Here is a 22,481-nt window from a genome sequence, read left to right as displayed (position 1 = left end):
ACATGAGACTTCGTACCAACAGTCAACATGCACGGAGACGTTTGGTCGGCAACCTAAATACAATTGAAACACAGAAAGGTATCACAAAATAAATACAGTTGAAAAGCCAGCATTTCGAGAAATGCTGCAAATGTTTGACAGTACAAATTTTTCATTGTACTTTCATTGTACAGAAATGCTGCAAACATTAGACAATATGAATTGCCTATGAAAATAAACTTCAGTTCCACAACTTAACAGTGTGAAAGATGACATATTAAAGAAAATATTGCATTATTATTTGGTTATATTGTTTGCATTCAATTTGTGGGACTAACATTTCCCAACAAATCTGTATTGTTTTGTGACTCTGTTAAATCAAAAACTTAGTTTGTCCAGTAATTGTACATTTCTTTAAATGAATGCTGCCATCTCGTCTTGGGAGAGCCTCGTAACGGGACACATATCACTGTCGGTAACGGTGTTTTAACGTTTTAAATAGTAATTCATTTTATAACCCATTACTGGAAAACAGTAACAGCGTTTCTCCCAACAAATAGTTTACAATAACATAGAAACCGTGTTCACCTCGTTTCACGTTTTGAAGCCGAATGATAACGAGTTGACTGTAGAAGCCTGTGCGGATGATGCTTTAGCGGCCATCTTGCACTACTGCCACATTGTTACATCGTACGTGTATGCTGTACTGTACTTTTCTATCACATGTTATTTTATTCATAATTACCAATTGAAAAAAATCTGAGGAAAAATCCATAAATGTCGAATCATGACTAACTGGGGGGGATCTACTGTAAATCTATTTTTACCAATCGCTAGCTCTGTTCACACATTGAAAATGGCAGAGGTAACAAAGATTGAGGATGCGAGAAGTTAATTATAACCATATTGATGTGACAGCCAACGTCTGCTCTTTCTCGGACAAAAAAAAAAAACCCTCTGGTCCTTTACTTATTATCTGCTGATCATAATCTTGTCCTCTTTGTCACACAACAAGAGCAGAGTCAAGCCGGCCGGGGAGAATGCTCCCTACTTTGGGCCATCATTGTCTACGACTGTGCCTATCTTCAGCTCCATCTGTCAGAGCTCCGCTGAGAGCTGACAGCCACCTCCCCTTCTGATCTGCTTACCTCCTCACGGTGCCGTTGCTGTCGATGGCGTTGAAGCCATTGTGCAGCCTGAAAAGCGTCTGGCCAGTGCCTGTTTCGGTGAAAGGAGTGAGCATCATTAAACGACAGAGGGAGATCCAAAACAAGGACGCATCCTTGTTTTGGGAGAAAGCTCACACTTCTAAGTTGACCTGTACGTTTACAGCAAAGGATGAGCGAGGGAAGTGGGGACCAATTCCTCATAAACAGTTAGATACATTACACAGTAGGCTGAAAGAGAAGTAAGCCAGTATTTTTAATGGTGTAATGTCAACCCTGCTGAGATGCATTCAGTGTTGAGTTATATAAGTCTTGCCCTTTTCTACTGAATGGCACTGTGAGACAGGTATTACATCACTCAGCAGTCATCTAAACGAAGAAAGAAAGAAGCTGGATAAGAAATGGAAGCCGGTGCAAAGGGAAATGTACTACAATGCAGCGGCGATGTCCTTCGAAAATATAATCTATGATCCTTGTCGGTGTTGTGTGTAATTGTGTCATTATTATCATGTGTCTGACAATTATCAACAACAAAAAATATATATATACCCATGAGAGGAAAGGATAGTGATAGATTACATACAAACTGCAACGTGGAAGGCTATAAAAGAGTTACGCAGACTTTCAAAGTCAATTGTTGGGTCACACCAAGGGTGGTGGCAGGGAGGGGGGCAGCTTGATGAGGAGAAACTACAGCCCCAAGGTCCTTGAAATGGCTTCTTTTAATAGAAGAGAGAACGTTTTTAGGCTGATGACAAACCACTTTTTTGTTGTTTATGATTATGGTATTGCAGTGCATTGCATCACAATGAGTTGTTTCTCTTATTTTGGTTACTTTGTTTGACTAGGACAGGGCTAAAGTACTATGGATAATGCAGTGCCATCCTATGCTACTACAGTCAGTGCAAACTTTGGATCTAGAAGCAACAGCTCAGGTTTTCATATGCCCTGGTTTGTGTATGTTTCAGGTTTTGACAAAAAAAATGATTCCTAAAAAAGTCACTGCCTCAGTTATTGTACTGCCAAAAGGGATTGAGTGCTGAAAGCATCCAAGCATTGGTGATGCCCCAAATAATATTGTCTGTAAATGCATGGAAATGACCAATGAAAGGGATAAATGAACATTTTAGGTTACTTTTACTGCAGCGGGATCAACCACCACTTTCCTGTTTTCAGTCACATCAAGAATCATGTCTCCAATAAAGGTCACATTCATTTATCCCCTACATTAATTATTTGTATTTATTTACAGTATATGCATATCAAATTGTTTTCAGCATGTACAACTATAATTGTAAAACGATAAAATTTTGGTTTTTAGAGTCTGAACGTCTGGAACACATTAATGACCCTAACTAAGGTTACACTGTACTTTCCTTTTGTTATCGTTGGTATGAGATATTTCAAGCTAACACAGTAGAATCCAACAGTATCAGTGTGGCTCTTACGCCCCCCACCCCCACCCCCCCATTCTCACTCAAATAATAGGTTCTCAAATGCACATCCCTACTAATGCGCTCATTCAACCACATTTGACATGTCTTCCACAACCACACTCCCCGTCATGTTGCATTATGGAGCTTCTCCACTATGGAAACACTTTTGACAGAAGCTGGCTGTTGTTGCCCTGAATCACATATGAGCAGCAATAATGGCCACCAAGGTCCCCTGTCTATCTCCAAGACCTCAGGCTCGGGTGTCATAAATTTATAGAGTGAACGGACAGGTATTACCATTCATTCTTCCTTCCTAAGAGTGACGGCTTGTGTGCGGGGATGTCATTCAGGTCATGTCGTAGACACCTGCTATCACAGATGTTTCATTAAACTGCTGCTGGGATGGCGATGTGAAAAGTTGAATACTGTCACCTATCCTCACATAATGCTCCTCCTTACCTTCTTACCAAAAAGCACTAAATGTTGCTTCCTCCATTTCAGCTGCTGTTTTAATGAGACTACCATACACAAATCAAATCAAATTGGACTTGTTTGTCCCTCACTTGTGTTATGTTCTTGTTATTATAATTTATTGTTTATTACATAATCCCTCTGCAGTGAAGCCATAAATGAGTTCAAATAAATTACCAATTGGGTATCTTCTAACCAGAAAGGGCATTAAAAGTGTTTACACCTTGAAAATTGTTCATATCGCTATCAATTTTTAGGAAATACAATTGTTTGCAAAGGTGTAAGGGAGCTGAGTAACTAGTACTACTATTGTCGATTCCCAAGGATGTTAAATATAAACATAGGTGAGACATTCAAATTTCTGTTTTGTAATAATTAGGGCTGTCAAAGTTGACGCACAAATGAAAGTTTTCTTTAACAGCCATTTTTTTTTATGCGCGATTAACGTGCGCTCCTCCTGATTGACCCTCGGCCGAAGTTTGATTGAAGAACGGTAACTGGTACAAATATTGAGCAGAAATGGAGAAAGAAAAGAGTATTTAGATTGGTAAAGTTAGCTTCAAAGCCCTGGCAGATGGCTCTTGTTGCAAGACAAAATTGACTAAATAAACAAATCTCATTTTGAGCTGACACAAATAAACAAAGACATGTTTTGTCAGTGTGAGAGGTCTCACTCGCTCACATTTTGTATTTGCTGAACGTTTGTGGGCGAGTTTAAGAGCTAATATGCTCATAATAAAAAAAAAAATAATACAAAAATATGCTTGCTGACTGTATCGTTTTAAATCGTGAATCGTTTACCACAAAGAGATTTCCCCTACTTATTATAGACAAAAATGTATTTCTGTCTGTGATTAAATGTGATTAACCCTAAAAAAAAAAAAAACATGATTAATCATGATCAAATATTTTAATCAATTGAGAGCCCCAGTCAAAACATGATGCTTGTGTGTCGGCTGGTGTGAATTGCCAGACTGATTTAAAATAGAAGCGATTTGAAAGCTGCTACGCCCGCACAACGTGACGCGCCTGGTGTGAATTCATGGTTACAGTCTGGAAAATACGGTACCACTTCACGGTAGGCAGCTTTGTAAACAATCAGACTTTGCTACACATCTTATAAATAAAGCCTGGAGCTCGTGTTTTCTGTCTTCTAGTGTCGCTCCTTAATGTTGCATTGCTGTATGTGATATATGGTATCTATTCCATTGGACAAGTGCAGTGTTACGTAAAAAGTGGACAAAGCGCAGAGTTGTGCTTCTTGGAGACACTCCTTCTGTCGGAGACAGGTATGGACAAACTAAAAACCGTTTCAAGTCGAGTTTTTGACCAACACCACCCCAATACTGCACTGTGTGACCTCTGAGACCTATTTATTGATGTTGAAAAATGGTCTAAAATGGGACATTTTGAAAAGAATAGAAAGATTAAGAAACGAAGGACAGCTTGGTGTTGACAGCATACTCCTAAGTAAAACACTCACAGTCATCCACTGCTCGGCACAGAATCTCCAGTATTCCACAGTAGTAGAGCAGCATCTGGCCAGGCTTTGACAGCTTCTCCAGAAGTTGAGGCACCAGCTTGGCCTTCTCCACCCCGTTGTCAAAGTCTTGTATGGCACTCATTTCCTGGCTCTCCTTTCTCTCATCCAGATCCACCTTGGTAAGGTATTCTAGATTTGGAACAGGAACATATCCTCCTGAGACACGTCATCCTTACACAGGAACATTACTGAACAATTGGGCTTACTTTGCAAAATTGGATAATATAGTTTTTTTGATTGTCCCTGTTATTTTGTTGCTATTTCACAAAATGTTCTACCTGTAGAAAGCCTTAGAAAACTTTCTGTTTTGCAATACGGGACTTATGTGAAATAGATTCATTAATTCAAGTGAAATTCAGGTACAATATGTGCAATACTACCCTTTGTTTACTGCATTTCCACATTTTGGTTACTGCAATTCTACATTGTGTTTACTGTATAGGTTATTGTTTTTGTACATATATTTGGTAATGGTAATGGTTTTATTTCATTTGAACATGCATCAGATTACAATTGAATGCATCACATAATCAGTTCACAGTTCCAAATGTCCAAAAGGAGTAGGAAGAAGCAAAGCTTATTAAATCCTACCCCTCCACTGGTACTTTTACAGTCCGTAACTGTTACATTTGTTCACTTCCTGCTCTGCTAATATAATTTAAAAAAAAATAATTTATAATTTACATTTATTCTGAAAAGCACCTGCCACTTTTTATATTTATATTCTTATTCCTAATTTTATTTTTTCCTTATTTTTTTATTTTTACTTTCTACAAAATGCCCCATGGAGGTGCACTCAAATTTCGTTGTATGCAATACAATGACAATAAAGGCGATTCTGACAATACAGTTCTCCCTGTAACAGCCACAACAAAAAAAGTGATAATCTTTTCACTATTTGTGGATAATGGTTTGCTGGAGTCTCAAGCTTTACCAAAAGACCCTTATAACCTTTTCCAGACTGATAGATGTCAATGAATCTCAGCTAAATTATATTTTAACAGGGAGCTATCAATTTTTCATGCAGGGATTTTAATCAGTTTCATTTCAAAACATTAATTTATGTTCTGTTGTGTTGTCATTGACTAATACTTACATTTCTTTCATAATCTGAAACATTTAAGTGTGACAAATGTGCAAAAAAATCAATGAATGAGAAAGGGAGCAAACACTTTTTCACACTATTATAGCCGGGATTTATTGATGCTTTACCTTTCGCCAGATTGTCCATCTGTGGTTCAAGTTGGGCCATCTTTTCAAAGCAGGTTCTACACTGCAAAAAAGGGGGGTTGGCACTCGGCCAGTTAGCACTCAGTCATTATATGGTGTGATTCACTGTCCTCTGATGTTCCCTTGAAAATCAATTATTCTTTTTCAGTGTGCAGCTACACTGACTGAATTATGATCCCACGGTTTACCACCATATCAAATCCTGTCATATTGCACACATGTAATATGCAGAAAAAACATACTGCAAATGTTTTCCTGTATGACTCATTTTTCACCTCTCACGTCCTCGTAATATAATTCAAGCAAGTGCTTCTGTTTTAACATGCTGCTCCAGTTACAAGAGGGCCTTCATAAATAGGCTTCAGAAATATGGATTGAACTGGAGCCCCCACCACCACCACCAATAACAAAGATCCAAGGAGTTTTCACATGGGGAAAAACAACTTTGATCTGGATGCAGTTTACTGATAAGCCTTAAAATCATATTAAGTCATTTCTGTATCGCAGGCATCGAAGTATCATCATGAAAGTGAATGGAATTAGCCAAGATGCACATCAAGCTGTAGCTGTGCTGGCACAAAAGCCATGCGTAAAATTAAAAAAAAAACATGATTAGGTATAATGAGCGGTAATCATACTTACATCATTATAGTTCTTCAGTGCCAGATATGCTTTCCCCATGTGAAGGTAAGCCTTTGTGCATTTTTCATTACACTAATTGAGAAAAAAGAAAATAACCAATGAATACAAAAAAAACAATGCAATTTGCAACCATGATATCAAAGAGTCTCTTGAGTACATTATATTACCAAAACTATCTTTGCATAAGTTTCCCAGGGCTTCCAATACATTCATTTAATCGTGGCAGGCAAATAAAAATAGGTTGGTACAGGTCTGGGTGCCATCTTTGGTGCTACCTAAGATTTGGCACTCATTTACATTATAATGTGAATGATTGGCTTGTCATTAAACATCCGTCCAGTAGATGGCATCGGCTGCCTTTTTAGAAGCGCTTATTTGTGCACTGTGCAAAACAGACTGATGGTCATAAAGAGCACATAAGGCAATAAAGCACCACTTGTACACAAGGTAATCCATAGTGCTTCCATAGCGCTGCACAGCTGAATAGAAGCGATTTTAGCTTGAGATCAGATTCAGTGTTCAGATTTGCACATTGCCAAAGTTGAGGATTGTCGCACATCTTCTGGAATACTGTTCCAGATATTGGTCTTGATTTTGGTTTAGTTTAGCTGAGCTTCTCAGATCCTGAGATGGTTTATGTGGCTCTAACGTGTAAGAGGCGTACTTTGGCCATGAAAGGACTTGTACACAAGCAGAGCTGTTTTAAAGTCGATTTTCTGAGCGGCAGGAAGCCAGTGCAGAGACCCGAGTACTGGACTGATATGCCCATATTGTCTGGTTCTAGTCAGGACTCGAGCAGTCGCATTCCAGATGCACTGCAATCTTATTGAGAAGCAGACGGCAATAACGCGTGGCAACAAATAGAAAGGCTTGCGAGATGAATTGATTTTATTTACAGGAACACAACAGATAATAGACATGTGAAATAAAATACTTGGGAATGGAACCTCTAACGCCTGTCCTTTTTATGGCCACTGTAAGTGGACTGTTTCAGCGTGTCTCATTAGAAAGATATAACCCCAGAAGCTAGCAGAGATAAGCCAATGCCTCCGACGACAATCTAACAGGGGTGTCAGACTCAATCGCACAGGGGGCCAAAACTCAAACAAACCTGCCAACCTTGGCAAAATCTACGACTCCATGCAGTATTGCGAAGTGAACTCCAAATAGCAATTGCTACCTGCTAGGAGTGGCAGCTGCAGGAGGCAATTATAAACGGAGCGCTCTGATTTGTCAAGAGCTTGTCACTGCACCTATGTGCGGACTGTCACGGCAACTTCAAAGTGAGAGCGCAAATACGTACCAAGGAGGTAACAACACGTGGAGGTGTAATTAATGTCAAAATGTATGCCGAGTACAAGAAATGAGTATGTGTTGGCAGGTCTGCTTAAAGCCAACTTTAGGTCACAGGCCAAACATGAGCCACCTTTCACTGTTGTGTTAAAAACTTTACACTAATGTGGCTTATTGGTCCATTCTTCTCATACCTACATTTGTTGATTATTGTTGATCAAGCCTTTTCTAACATTCTATCATGCAATATACTGGTAGATAAAAGATCGTATGATTCGTGCTGATATCAGATCGGTATCAACATTGGCTAGTAACCTGTATCGGTATTGAAGTGAAGTGGAAAAACGTTGTATTTAAAATTTGGAAATATGTGCCGTCATTTTAACACAAAAAATGAGATACTGTTAAAAATATCACAGTTTTGCATGTTTGTGGTGATTGGCGACCTGTCCCACTTTGTTCGATGGTCCATGAAAGCACCATCTAACTTCCTCCCATGCTGCTCAGATAGTCTACTATCATGTATTTTCCTGTTTTTCTTTCACATCCTATTTGGTCCCAAATGCTGGTACAAAGCGAGAAACAGTGACGTATAATCTTCTCTCGTACTGGTGGGTGGTGACTGTTCATTTGGTGCTTTTAATTTGATGATGTTCCTGTTTTACTGTTTTACAATACATAATAAATAAGATAAATAGCCTCAGGTACGGTAGAAAAGCATTTGTTTACAACAAGTCCGTGGTACTTACAGTATGTATGTCTCCTAAGTGTTCATTCTGTTGACCCATCCGAGTGAGTCCTCTATCTATTTCCTCAAAAGCTCTCGGGATAAACAAAGAATGGCGCCCTGGACGGTATTATGATAAGTGAGCCTGCAAATGGCTGGATTCCTCCTAACATCCAGCTGGACACTTACCCTCAGGGCCCATTCACAGTCACTGATGGCATCTTTGTATCTCTGCAGCTTGATGTAAGCCTGTGGACAGCAGCAGACGCAAACATCAGACACGCTGAGAAAGTCCAAAATACATTTGGCTTCACAAAATAAGAAAGCCAGGATTAGGAAATTACACAGCATCTCATCTAGTGTTATTTACACATTTCCCAATGACACTAGCCACAGTATTAGGTACACCCAGTGGCGTCATTAGGCCTATTTTAAAGGCTTCAGACCCCCTAAAATGTTCTTAAGCCCCCACTAAATAATTTTATATTTTTATTGATTTTTTTTTATTATTATTTTTTTTAATCTCTGACAAATTGTATATAAAATATAAGGTCCTGTCCTCAGGACCTAGTGATGCCCCTGGGTACACCTGCACTAACTCAGTTGATCCAACTATCAGAGAAATGGAGCTGTGTCACGGCATAATGTTTGGATAAACATAGCACCTTAAAGCGACACCTCTATTTTCCCCCTGGGAAATACGCATACAATATCCCATCGTCACTTCACACTTCAAATTTCACACCGTCACTCAATCAAGGTGTTGAAAAATATGAATTAATAAGTCATCACTGTTTTGTGGTTGAATAGAGTCTATTATTAGTCCTAAAATATACATGAGCAAATTCTACATAACATGTTTCTTCCTATATTAAGCATCATTGCCAAGCATAAAAATGGCTGACTCAATGAAAATACATATATTACACATTCACAAGGCACATTTAAAGATGTTGATGATATGTAATATTTTCCACAGATCACTAGGTGCCAGTAATGTTACATTGTCAAGAACATAGCCACCACCAAAAGTATAAAAGGAACAAGAAATAACCCCAATGCTAACATGTGAGTCTATGTATGTGTTTTTTTCTGCATCATGAATCTTATTTTATCCGACTATGTCGACTATGTTGGGTAAATCAAGTGTCAAGGTGAATATAGGGGTGTTAGTTCACGTCTAGAGGGCTCTAATGTTAAAATTTTTTTATGAAAATATCTGATTTATGAATAGGGAATCCTACTTTGCAGAAATTCTACAAGCTGGTGAGGGTTGTGCTGGTTTTTCTGTGATAACTAATCGTTTTCTTTATATTATTATTTATTATTTATATTATTATTTCTTTATATTATTAAAGTATCAATAAATTTTGTATTTTGGGCAAACAATTTGCTTAAGCAACGGCATGTTTCAAAAGTGCAGATTTTCACCTGTATCAGATAAAATAGAAACAAACCCCATCCCTTCATCAGAAATGTAATGTCACAGGAGTCACCCCACTTCGTGCCTGAAGACCGCTGGGATAGGCTCCAGCATACCCATGACCCAAGTGTGGACAAGCAGTATAGAACGTGGATGGATGCATTGTTTACATCAGTGTGTGATGACTAAAATCAGAAGAACACAGCTCGACTGTACCCCATATTTTAAATAATAATGTGTGAGACATCCTAAAACAATATTTCCATTGCACAATATATTTGGACAATATTTACTTGTGCTCTGTTGGTATACAGCTGCTGCATGTCGCGTAGCTCAGCCAAGCCTTCACTGTAATAATTCACAGCGGTTTCATACTCTCCTTGGGCATAGGCTCGATTCCCTTTGTCCTTTAGTGCTGCGGGGACGGAAAAATATAAAACATTTAACAGGAAATACAGCCTGTCGAGCAGAAACAACGCCAAACGGTTGACCTCCAAGTGGCGGACAACAACACACCAGTGGCCTTTTTCTCCTGAGCGATCCTCCTCTTCCTCCTGTCTTCCGCATCCCTCTCCATAATCTTCATGAAGTCCTCTGGCCATAAAAAGAAAAAAAAAAACATTTCGATTAGCATGTACTGTATCACTCTCATGTAGGACCCTTGTGGCATAAACAAAAATGAAAAAATGCTCATATTCTCCAATGCTATACACTCCCATCACCCTCACAAGGATGTACTGTAGGCGGGAATGCAATATAAATATAAGCCATGGCCAGACATCCAGCTAAAATATGTTTCATTTCATCACAAGGCACATACATTGCAACATTTCCATTGTGGCTTACCTGCACTTTCAGTTGGTGTAGTCTGCAAAACACGAGAACAAATGTCAGCAAATGTCATTCAATACCAAAGACGTAGTTATACATTTTTACAAACACGAACGCCCGATCCCAATAACATATTTATATGTCTTTTACGTTGATGATGCAACTCTCCACAAATGCATTTCACTACAAAGACATTTTAAGACAATGTAACATAAGGACATTTGATAAGAGCTTGGCTTATAATCCCAAATGAGGAGGAGGAGGAAGGTGGAGAGCATGGAGGTGTGTTACGCATTGTCGGGAAATTTGAACACATGCATACACATAATAAATACCTACGTTCTACTGCTGATTATTAACAAACAGAAGGTAGAAACAAACTTTCTTTCTGTTGAAAGGCATCTGACCTTGACAATTCCTATATTTATGTTTGAAAAAATGCTGTTTACATTTTATTCAGCCAACTAAACTTCTGATTGTTTCAAGCCATGACAATGTGTTTACCAGTGGCGCCTTGGGTGGTGCGTTTGTGTTGATTGTGGTTTTGTTGACTTTTGTCCTGCAGGATCCATTCAAGGCTGCAATGTGGCAGTCGGCTTTCTCGATGGCTCGCTGCTGTACTTCCACATCAGATGAGTTTAGATCCTTCACAAGATTGCCTGAAGAAGAAAAAAAATCAAGCTGTTTTGTAATCATTGTTTTACTGCGTGGTGCTTTTTTTTTCTCACACTCCCCACTCATCAGCCTCATAAATACCTCAGTATACATTCAAATACATACTGTGTCTATGTATACAATTCTGTGAGGAAAATTAAAGAAGCTTAGTGATATTGTCACAATGATTAACATAGCAACATAAAGTGTGCATTTTAGAAGAAGCAATTTATCAATCTTAAGCTACCAATGTGCAGCAGCCCTGAGCTAGGCTAGCTCCAGCTGAATTTGATATTATTTCTGTCTGCTAGAGAACTTTTAGTAGCTGACTACTTATCGTGGTTAATACTTACTTATATTGTCTACATTCTTCAGAAAAACGTCTAAGTCTTCAAATGAGTCCATGTTGTTGTTTCCACTTGGCTAAAACAAAACGGCCAGGGACTCTTCGCGTTATTTCAACGTGATAAGCTTTCCCGGACGTATTTTTATGGGTAAAGTGATTAAATATCTTCTTTACATGTCCAGAGTGCCTAAACGTGATGCGCCCATTGATTTGTGACGTCTTGAGCGTGCTAGTGGTGTTGCATCGATGCCAAGTCAACACGGGGCGTTACCATGGTAACGCGATACATTCAAAGACAATTGTAAATTCTCAATCTAACCTGATTGACACGCCGTATGCTTTAAAATTGAAATTATATTTTTACATTACCAATTTTATTGACATTTGCGTTGTTTTAGAGTAATTTTCATTGCAATTGTAAGGTAATTATCACATACGTCATGATGACTTTAAAGTTCTGACACTGTTATAAAACTACAAGTTTCAATCTGCCCTGAAGCGGTCAGGGATAGGTGGCCTCCTCTGTGCATGTCTCAAAACACCAACGACAACATCAATTAAAGTGTAAACCTGTTTTATTTTTCTCATCTTTAGATCGACACTGCCCTCCAGTGTTTTAAGGCGTTCAAAGCAACTCTGGTGTTGCAGTTTTCTAAACAAGTGGCAATCACTGAGGTCAGTATGTGGGACAAACTCGTTTGATGGTGTCTGAATCCGGGGTGTGCATCCTACGAGGCCAGTAGCCTACCCGGTCTACGAAGGCCATGAACCAGCTTTGAATTCAGATGGTCTAGCCTTCCTTACACTTCCTGGTTGTGTCACGTGGTCTCATGTCTACCCTGACGTCTTGACAGAATAGCTGCCTTCAATGGCGACAAAGAAGTAAAGTAAGAAAGTAGTAACATAACTAAAGTTTGTTTGATTCTTAAAACAAACAAAATATACATTATAAAAGCAAAGTTATTCGTTTTTTAATACTTTTTTAATTGTACTTTACACTGTACTTGTAAATATGACCTAGATCTACTTCATATGATTCAAATTATCATTTGTAAGGCAGAATATCCTTCCTATTCCTCAATCTTTGCAATTAATACAGAAGATGAAAACCGCAAGAGCAGTCATTTCAGCACAATATTTATTCATTTACATTTTGACATTTACGTGTACATATTTTTATAGTTGGTTTACTGTATGTGCTTGTGAGCTCATGCATTTCCCCCATGACAGGTCCAGCAGAACTAAGGCTGAGACCTTGCCTGTGTCTGTGTTCAGGCGGTATCATTTGTCACCTTGACCAGAGCTGTCTTAGTGTCGTGTGTGGGGCCCAAAGCCTGATTGAAAAGTATCACACACATTGTTAGACAGGAAAAAGTCAGTAAAGCCTTCCAGCCTGAAGTGAGATGTTAACTCCATGAGTGAGTTGTTGTAACAAACTGCTCAGCAGCAGAGGGCGGACCCCTGACCATTATTTACTGACTTTATTTCTATGGTTAAAGGTTCCAGTCTTTCCTCTAGTGCAGACAGAACATATACAAATCTATAGTACTCAATATTTCCGTAGTATTTCAAATCGTGGGGGCGCATGAAAATATTTCTGTCCCTTGAGAGAGAACCACAGTCTGGTAGTAATGATCACATTCCCACCACCGATGTTATACCAAGATTGTCTGCAGTTAGTAAACCTGACATGCCCGGAGGCGGGCTGTGGGTGGAATGAATTAAAACAGACCATTTTGGTCTGTGGTACAAGTCCAAGGAAATACATTTGGAATAGGTGCAGATTCTGGAAGATCTAGGAAGTTTTCTGTGCTGGTTATTGTGTGTAGCTGCTCTATAGGAGTCCACAACCTAATATAAAGGGTCAAAAAAGAACATAATAGGTCCCCTTTAATTGAATCAACAAGATTCAGATTAATCAACAAAGAAAATATCGGTAGTCATTAGTTGCAGCCCTGTAATTTGGTAGGTTACTTCCTGGTTGGTGCAGGATGCCCTTTGTTACTATAGTTACGAGAATTGTTGGTGTTTTTTGTAGCATGAGTACATTGTGGTTTGATTGTGATGGTTGATTGGTTGATCGGCTAAGTGGTTGCTGAGCCAAGACAATAATCACCGGCTGCTGTATATCTACTTTTGTGATAACGTCTACAAAGTTCCCTAGCAGAGCTTCCTCTTCATCCTCACCGTCAGACAGGTGACATCTTTATCCTGGTCTTCACGGAGCAAATGAGGATGAATGAAAGCATCATCTTCAGAGCTGCAAAGTTGAGTAATGAATTGCATCATTAACTCTAACCGCTGTTCATGCTGCTCTTTTGAGGAACACGTTCCACAGTGGCAGGCTTTTAAAGTCTTTAAATAGCAAGGCTGCTATTTTTCCACAAGCAGAACTTAAGAGGTCAAGAGACACTCACTTAGACAGAAGGGAAGGGTGGGCTAGGCAGAATGTAAAGGGGTCGTCGTCGACTTGGGAGCAAGACGTGGGTTGCTGGAAGTCAGGCAAGAGGGAAGGAAGGAAGTAAGGGGATGCTACTTGGTTGAGGGTTTGCGTATTCACCCTGCAATTGCCAAAGGGTTGCATCTTGGAGGAGAACATCCGCTGGCAGCACAACACTGCCATTGATTAAATGCTCGGCACTCGCTAGCTCTCTGTCTGCTTTGGCAATGAATACATCCATGTGTTTTCTCTGGGGCTATCGCCAGAGATGGCCCCAGCCAAACTGAAGAATACAAAATACCGTCAGGCTTTATGTACTGTTTATGCACTGTTTCCACTCGGAGGGATACAGTATGACACCCACGTCAGCAGTGTAGTGCGTCAATGGTGACTTACCGCCTTAACGGATTTCACACCGCTGGTTTGTGGATTAATTTTTATTGCCAGATGAGATGCACAGGATATGAATGAATGTAGTAGACATTAGGAATTCCAAAAAACAAATAAGGAACAACAACCGGTATATAACTTTCCCACTTTTGGACAGATTTAGTAGAGATACCCAATCATTTTAGGCCACCATTAAATTTACACAAGTACACACAATCTACACTGCAAAACAAGTGGACAGTGATCGATTATATAATAATCATTATTATATTATTAATTAGCCTATTATTATTACTATCATCATTATTCTTCTTCTGATTATTACTAGTATTAGCCCACTTTTGCTTTATTATATAAAAATTGTCAGAGATATTTTTTTGTAAAAAACAATCCAAGCCCCCCCCCAAAATAGGTCTATTGACGCCACTGGTGATGACAAACGTAAAAGTAATTTTGCCCTAAAATTAAACTTTAATAATAATGTAAATAAATTGATAATGAAAACCATCAAATAATGAACTGAAATATTTAATTTAATTCTCCAATGATTAAATAATAAAAAATAATACTAAACTAATAATTTATATTTAATAATAAAATGTTTTAATTATGTAATAATATTATATTCATTTAATCAAAGCAATATTCACTGTTAAATAAAAATTGTAAAACACAAAAAGTCAAAAGTAGTAATCAAAGTTGAACACAAGTTATTGAACCATTTGATTTCATACAATCATTCTGATTTCCTGAAACATGAATGCAAAAGAAAAGAATAAAATGGGCTGTCCTGTATGATCGTGGATAAATAATGTAGGTTACCTTCATTTTGATAAACATAATATTCTGAATTTTAACCACAGAAAATATGTCAATAAATAACAAAATATTATTATAAATATTTATTAATCAGCTTCCAATTTCCTTCTATTATATTTAACTTTTCCCCCTCATTTGCATTATTTTTTTTAATCTGGATCCAATTTCCTGCCATAATATTACATTTTATTAATTAGCATTACTTTCCTCTGCTGATTGGCTGACTGATCACATTTCTTTTCTCTCTTTTTCCCTCTTCTATCAAGGCCTGCAGCTCCCTCCTGACTGCTGATGGCCTTCCTCTGTTGCTAAGATCCTTTTCCTTAATACCCCTTGGAGATGGGAGAACAGAGACATTTCTCTCTTTTTCTTCTTAACTTCCTCAACATCCCGTCCCCGAGAAACACACGTTAATCCTCTCTTGTCTCAGATAAGGTAGACGTACGTAAGAAAGAGTGGGAGTAGAAATGGCTTTGGGGGGGGGGGGGGGGTGTATACTCACAAGTTGAGGTCGACAAGGAAAGGCGTCCCCGCAGCCTGGCAGAGTGCCCTTCAAATGTCCTTGAGCGGACTCGCCATCCAAGCCCAATTTGGTATGAAGTACCTCCCCTAGACACGCCTGCAGGACCTATGGTGGTGCTCACAGTCTTATCACTCAGACGTCACCAAATAATGCTGAAACCCACCGGGTGCTTGTGATTGTCATTTTTGTACCTGAGAAAAGAGTCTCTGGAAGTCAGGGGCGGAGTCAGTGCTCACGTCCTTGACAGCAACGTGGGACAAGCAGTGGAGCAGCAGCAGCCTCCAACTGATTGGCGTCTCTGGCGGCGGACAAAGAGCGTCTCGTCTGCTTCCTGTCGGAATGGACATTAGACGTCACCCTTTTATGAAACCTTTCGTAACCATCCAGGCGTATCGTTCCACTCTATATCATTATTAATGGTTATATAAAGTGGAACAGGAAGTCAGCCGCTGGAAAACACAAATACAACAACAACTTTGATGAGTGACAATGCGTAAACATCATGGGCTGGCAAACTGCGGCCCACTGGCCACGTCAGGCACGCCAAAAGTCTTAATCCGGCCCACAGCGTTCTTCCAAATTACCATATTTTCTGGACTATAAATCGCTCCAGAATATAAGTCGCACAAGGCCAAAAATGCATAATTAGGTATAAAAAAAAAACATACATAAGTCGCACTGGAATATAAGTCGCATTTGACCAAAACAGACATTACGTCCTCTTGGAAGGCAAGTTCTAACAATAAAAGAATAGAGAACAGGCTGAATAGATGTAAGATATGCTAACACAATGCTTATTCAGCTACACAAAAAATAAACATGAACACAAAAGGTGTCCAGTGTTTATGTAACATAAACAGTTTTTTTCCTTTATAAGTCGCTCTGGAGTATAAGTCGCAGGAACAGCCAACCTATTAAAAAAAGTGCAACTTATAGTTCGGAAAATATGTACTTTTTTCAAAACCTTTAACACGTGGCACACTTGGGTCGCACAGGAACTAGCGAGATGCAATCTGTAGCTTGTATGAAAAAGCCATTCAAGCGACAAAACACGTCAACACACACAATGTAAGCTTCCTAATGCCCCGTGTGGGCATGCATATAAACGTCTACGTAAAACACCCAAAATTAGACCCGTATATTCCAGCCGCAAGGCATGCTGCATCGCTTGTGGTACTCTCGTGTTGCAGCGTTTGTCGCGTTTTTGCTTGGTGTCAAAACATGTTGAGGATGTAAACGACATAGCCAATGTTTTATCATCCATAATTCATGTTGTTGTTGCCACCGAACAGGTGAAGCTCAGCGAGTTATTGATTTGCCTACTAAAATGTATGTTTTGAATACACGGCTTGCTCCTGTCGCACCAAATGCTCCTTCTAGCCTGACATTTCAACGTTTGCGAAAGTGACTTGTAATTACCGTATTTTCCAGACTATAAGTTGCACTTTTTTTCATAGATTGGCTGTTCCTGCAACTTATACTCCAGAGTGACTTATAAATGAAAAAACTGTTTATGTTACATAAACACTGGACACCTTTTCTGTTCATGTTTATTTTTTGTGTAGCTGAATAAGCATTGTGTTAGCATATCTTACACCTATTCAGCCTGTTCTCTATTCTTTTATTGTTAGAACTTGCCTTCCAAGAGGACGTAATGTCTGTTTTGGTCAAGTAGTTTGTGAAATGAATTAGCCGCAAAAAATGCGACTTATATTCCAGTGCGACTTATGTATGTTTTTTTTCTACCTAATTATGCATTTTTGGCCTTGTGCGACTTATACTCTGGAGCGACTTATAGTCCAGAAAATACGGTAGTAGATTACATTCAACAGATAAACCAGACTCACAGGGTAGCAGCAACTATGGTGCATTCAATGAAAAAATAATTATTTCAAAAGGAAAGATTTGTAAACTTTAAAAAGTCAAGTAGTAGACCCAAAAAAAAGGTTGCGCAGGGGTGTCAAATGGCATCAATGTGGAGATGTTGCCGAAGGCAACCCTCATGGCTGATTGATTTGGTCAAGCATGCCCGAAAAAGTTAAGCTGATTAAGAAGATGGTGCAGCAACTCATCACTAAGTAATTTTATTTCTATTTTAGGGGGCGTTCAGGGTTTTGTTTTTAGCTATTGCCTTTTTCCCCCCTCCAAAAGTTCTAAACCCCACCCATATGTATAAAAGGTTGGGGCTGTCTTCCCTCACAGCCATTGGCTTGAGACGTTTGCCATAACAACAAAACCTACAACCACTTTGAAGCAGAATGGAAAGAGGCCCGAGCCGTGCTGTGGCCCCCTCTTATTTGGGATGGTCCATATTCAACACTTTATGTTGCTGTCTGCCTCTTGGGATTGCGGCTATTGTCTACTCCAGCAAGGTAGGCCTTGTTGTTGTCATATTTCTATATAATCTGCTTCTGCATCCCAAAACAATTGTCATTGTCATGCATCAAGTTATGTCAAAAGTGTCAATCAACTTTTAACTTTGGCGACGACGCCATAAGCTAACTGACGTGAGCTCTTGTTTTATTTAAGGTACAAAATGCCAACGCCTCCGGGAACTCGGGCGCAGCTGCTGAAGCGTCAAAGACAGCCAAGATCCTCAATATTGCCGCGCTTGTGTGTGGATTAATTTTTATTGCCATATTTGTCACTCTCAAAGTTCTGGTATCACAGTGAATGACAGCGTGGGATGAAGATGGGGATGATGATGGAAGTCAATGCAAAGGTCTTCTGGTGTATGGACTTCTACATTTCTTAAATAAAAAAGGAGCTATATTGGCCTGTGTGTGTGTGTGTGTGTGTGTGTGTGTGTTCAAGGCTTGTTGTGTAGACAAAGAGTTTGTCATAAAAATAAAACTGCTGTGATAACTTTGGTTGATTTTATTTTTCTTTGCTTGCTTTTTGGGTTTTTTTGTGCAGTGCTGCCAAGCCTGAAAACCATGGTAGGGTTGTTTTTTTTGCCCCAAAATTAAAAACGTAACCTTAAAAAACGTAATAATAATTTTAAAAAGCAACGCTCAATATGCTGTAGATAAATAGATAAATTGCATTCTTAACGGAATGAAAAGTGCAAAAAGCCCATTTTCAAATAGAATTGAATAAGAAAACTAAAAAAAAAAAAAAACAGCAAACATTCAGAGGAAAAATTTCATTTTAAAATTCTGAACTTTTACTACGGGTCTTATCTCTCCACATCCTGGGTTAGGGGGGCCACAACACCACAGAGCCAAAAGGCATACTTTCAATGCTATATAGAACTATTTACTCTTTACCCACACGTTGCCTTGAAAACCTCTACCCAAGAGTCGAAATCTGTCGGGACAAAAGAAGCCTACCCTAGTAACAGATTCATTTTCTTGGAATTGCTGTTGAATGTCTAAATGGCTCCATTTGTTTGCCCCCCCTCCCCCAAGTATGGTGTGTGTCACGGGGATGTTTTTGTGTTTGAAGGTCAACTGGGCGAGGCAAAAAGAAAAAAAGAACCCCAGTGATGCTGTTCAGTGGAATATTCTCGCCACAAGTAAAGCTTTGAAAGTACAAAACAATTGAACAGGATGTTGTGATGGGGGGGCGTAATGAGGTCATGACGGGTTTTGTATCATACTCTTTTGACACAACAACCCATCAAGTCCTACTACAGAATGTCTCTCAAGCAATAATGGATAATAAAATATGAATAAATACAACAATATAATGCTTCCCATAGGTATGAATGTGAGTGTGAATGGTTGTTTGTCTATATGTGCCCTGTGATTGGCTGGCCACCAGTCCAGGGTGTACCCCACCTCTCGCCCAACAACAGCTGGGATAGGCTCCAGCATACCCACAACCCTAGTGAGGATAAGCCTTATTATTACTTATTATTATTATTAATGTTTATTATTTACACATGTAGACATGCTATGTTGGGACTTTATTCCCATGATATTTGGATTCTATTCCCATAATTTCCCAAATTTTTCACCAACCTAATATTCCATAAATAACAACTTTATTTTGTTTTGTTTTTTGTAATTTTCTGTCTTTCTGCTACTTTAATACTAGACATTCTGCTGTCGTTTTTTTTTTTAATTTTACTTACTCGCACACTACATTTTCAGACTATTTCAACATTCTTCTTGTAAATTTTCTTCTCGATTTTTGGATTTTATTGCCATAATATTTAGTTTAAGTTTATTCTCTTGAAATTAAGGCTGTGTTTCAATTTATGTTGGGTTTTTTTTCCAACTATTTCATTGTTCCTGTTGTAAATGTTCTTCTCATAATTTGGACTTTATTCTCATAATATATTGACTTCATCCTCATAGCATAACTTTTTTGCGACCTAATTTTTTAAACATTACAACTTTATTCGTTTCTCAGCATATAATCACTGTATCACTATATTCTGACTATATTTTGCTACAAAAATGTTCTGTTTTGCTGCAATGCTAAGGTAGGGCCAGCAATCAAAACAACCATTATCGTTGTTTTTCATTGTATGCGTTGTTGTACAAAAACAGTATACTGTTTTTTGCACATAATCCTATTAAAATCACAAGTGAAAAGGATATTTATTCCAACTTTACCTGATAAAAGAAGCAATTCCTGAAGGCGTTATTATGGTAGTTGCTAGGCAGACTGGACACTATGTGCAGAGAAATGTCTGGAGTCTGTGGAGGAAAGGATGCTGGTTTGTGTAAAATTTGTATGCACCACAGCGTCATATTTCCTGCTGATGACTACTTATTTGATGTAATGATGAGTGAAAGTTGTGACACAGACCAGTTGCAGGCAACGCAAGCTGGTACACCAGGAATTCTTCAGGCTTGAGGACAGAAGGATCCAATGGGATTAACTCTCCCTCGCATTCCCATTGGCATTCCAGGACGTCCACTAAACAGTTGTCTGAATAAAAGACATGGTTTCAAGTTACTATTATGGTGTGTTTGCGTTGATGTATGTGTGCTGTAGGGGCGTAGCGGCGCATGTATTTGTAATCAGAACATTGTGTTGTGTACCAGTGAGTGGTGCCCTCGTGGCGCCATGTTTGAGCTGCATCTCGACCCTCTTCAGCAGCCGGAAAAGAGGAGAACGTTCCAACAGCCTGGTCCATTGCTCCTCTGGGAATAAAAGCAACATGATATTAATGTAGTACAGATACCCCACATTGTATTCCTGGAAAATCTATTTTCCCACAGAGATGCTACCTGGAATTGTCGAGAGAGCGATGTCACCGTCTGGAGCACATTCTGAAATGGAAATGTCAAAGTCGTTTTTTAAGCATTTTGCTGCAGTCACCATCGTGGAGACTCGAGCAAATGGCTGTTGAAAAGGCGAGACTGTTTACAGCAGCTCGTTGGCAGGACTGGAAAACAGGGGAGACATTCTATTCTATTATCAGCATGGCATTTCACCATGGCCACCACGACACCCCCCTCGTTTTCACGGGAGACAGACAGTGTTTGGAATGTAGCAACAGTTGGCTGGACTTCAGCAATGAGTACAATTAAGGCAGATGCATTTTTTTCGACGCATTTTGACCTTTGGATATGCTGCAAGGCATTCAGCTGCATTTGGAGCCCAGTCTTTGCATGTAACCCCCAAAATATCAGCTTGTGGTACATCAGTGTTTGGATGGATGGGCATTTTTTCGGAAAAATACACTTTAGGACGGTAATAACCAGTGATTCTCCCCGTGCATGCGTGGGTTTTCTCCATGGACTCCGGCTTCCTCCCCCATTCTAAAAAACATGCTAGGTTAATTAGCGACTCCAAATTGTCCATAGGTATGAATGTGAGTGTGAATGGTTGTTTGTCTATATGTGCCCTGTGATTGGCTGGCCACCAGTCTAGGGTGTACCCCGCCTCTCGCCCGAAGACAGCTGGGATAGGCTCCAGCATCCCTGCGACCCTCTTGAGGATAAGCGAAGCAGTAGAAAATGAATGAATGAATGAATGCTCTGCAATCCACATCCCATATTTCTATGCATTACAAGAGGTACAATAATAACAGCATAATAATAATAATGATAATAATATGGATGACTGTTGCGCCAATAATTCGCTTGATAAGGGATGTCAAGGTCTAGAGCAGGGGCGGGCATACTACAGCCTGGGGGCCACATGCAGCCCATCAAGCGTTTGAATCCGGCCCACCAGTTGCTTTTAAATATTTCAACTTTAGCATACCAGCTAGCAACATGACTTTCAAGTCGGATGTCTTATTCAGTAAAATATATATATATATATATATGTATATATATATATATATATATATGTATGTATATAAAATTCAATTTCGTTGTTTAATGTGGTCTGATGTTTAAAGTGCTCCTGAAAAAAGGGAAATGAGAACATATAGCTGATAGTATGACACTTAAAATTAGACAAATAATTCAAGCCGGACTGTTACAACTTTAAGAAATATGTGTTCTGGCCCCCCGTACAATTTTGTTAACTCAACACGGCCGACGAGTCAAAAAGTTTGCCCACCCCTGGTCTAGAATCTAGACTTCCTGTCCTCAAAGAGCCGGCAGAACTGCAATCTGCACTCCACCTTCGCTATGAAATGCGACATAAACAGCCGGTA

General features: G+C 39.2%; 1 protein-coding gene across 2 annotated transcripts in view; it reads right to left on the bottom strand.

Annotated features, from left to right (window-relative positions):
* ttc12 (tetratricopeptide repeat domain 12) overlaps positions 1 to 11,975 on the bottom strand; it is a 38,739-nt gene extending 26,764 nt beyond the window's left edge. For both annotated transcript variants that reach the window (XR_009131411.1, XM_058079978.1), the window contains exons 1-10: positions 11,749 to 11,975; positions 11,246 to 11,400; positions 10,757 to 10,778; positions 10,427 to 10,504; positions 10,204 to 10,325; positions 8,677 to 8,736; positions 6,468 to 6,539; positions 5,808 to 5,868; positions 4,536 to 4,724; positions 1,128 to 1,197 (exon numbers count right to left, since the gene is read on the bottom strand). Coding sequence is in view for 1 of the 2 variants with exons in the window: in XM_058079978.1 (XP_057935961.1) it covers positions 1,128 to 1,197; positions 4,536 to 4,724; positions 5,808 to 5,868; positions 6,468 to 6,539; positions 8,677 to 8,736; positions 10,204 to 10,325; positions 10,427 to 10,504; positions 10,757 to 10,778; positions 11,246 to 11,400; positions 11,749 to 11,800 (881 nt within the window). In the remaining variant the exon portion in view is untranslated. The remainder of the gene's footprint in view (positions 1 to 1,127; positions 1,198 to 4,535; positions 4,725 to 5,807; positions 5,869 to 6,467; positions 6,540 to 8,676; positions 8,737 to 10,203; positions 10,326 to 10,426; positions 10,505 to 10,756; positions 10,779 to 11,245; positions 11,401 to 11,748) is intronic.
* Positions 11,976 to 22,481: the final 10,506 nt, after the last annotated feature.

This window comes from Doryrhamphus excisus, chromosome 8, assembly GCF_030265055.1.
Source record: "Doryrhamphus excisus isolate RoL2022-K1 chromosome 8, RoL_Dexc_1.0, whole genome shotgun sequence".
NCBI lineage: Eukaryota > Metazoa > Chordata > Actinopteri > Syngnathiformes > Syngnathidae > Doryrhamphus > Doryrhamphus excisus.
This window is presented reverse-complemented; position numbering and strand designations above follow the sequence as displayed.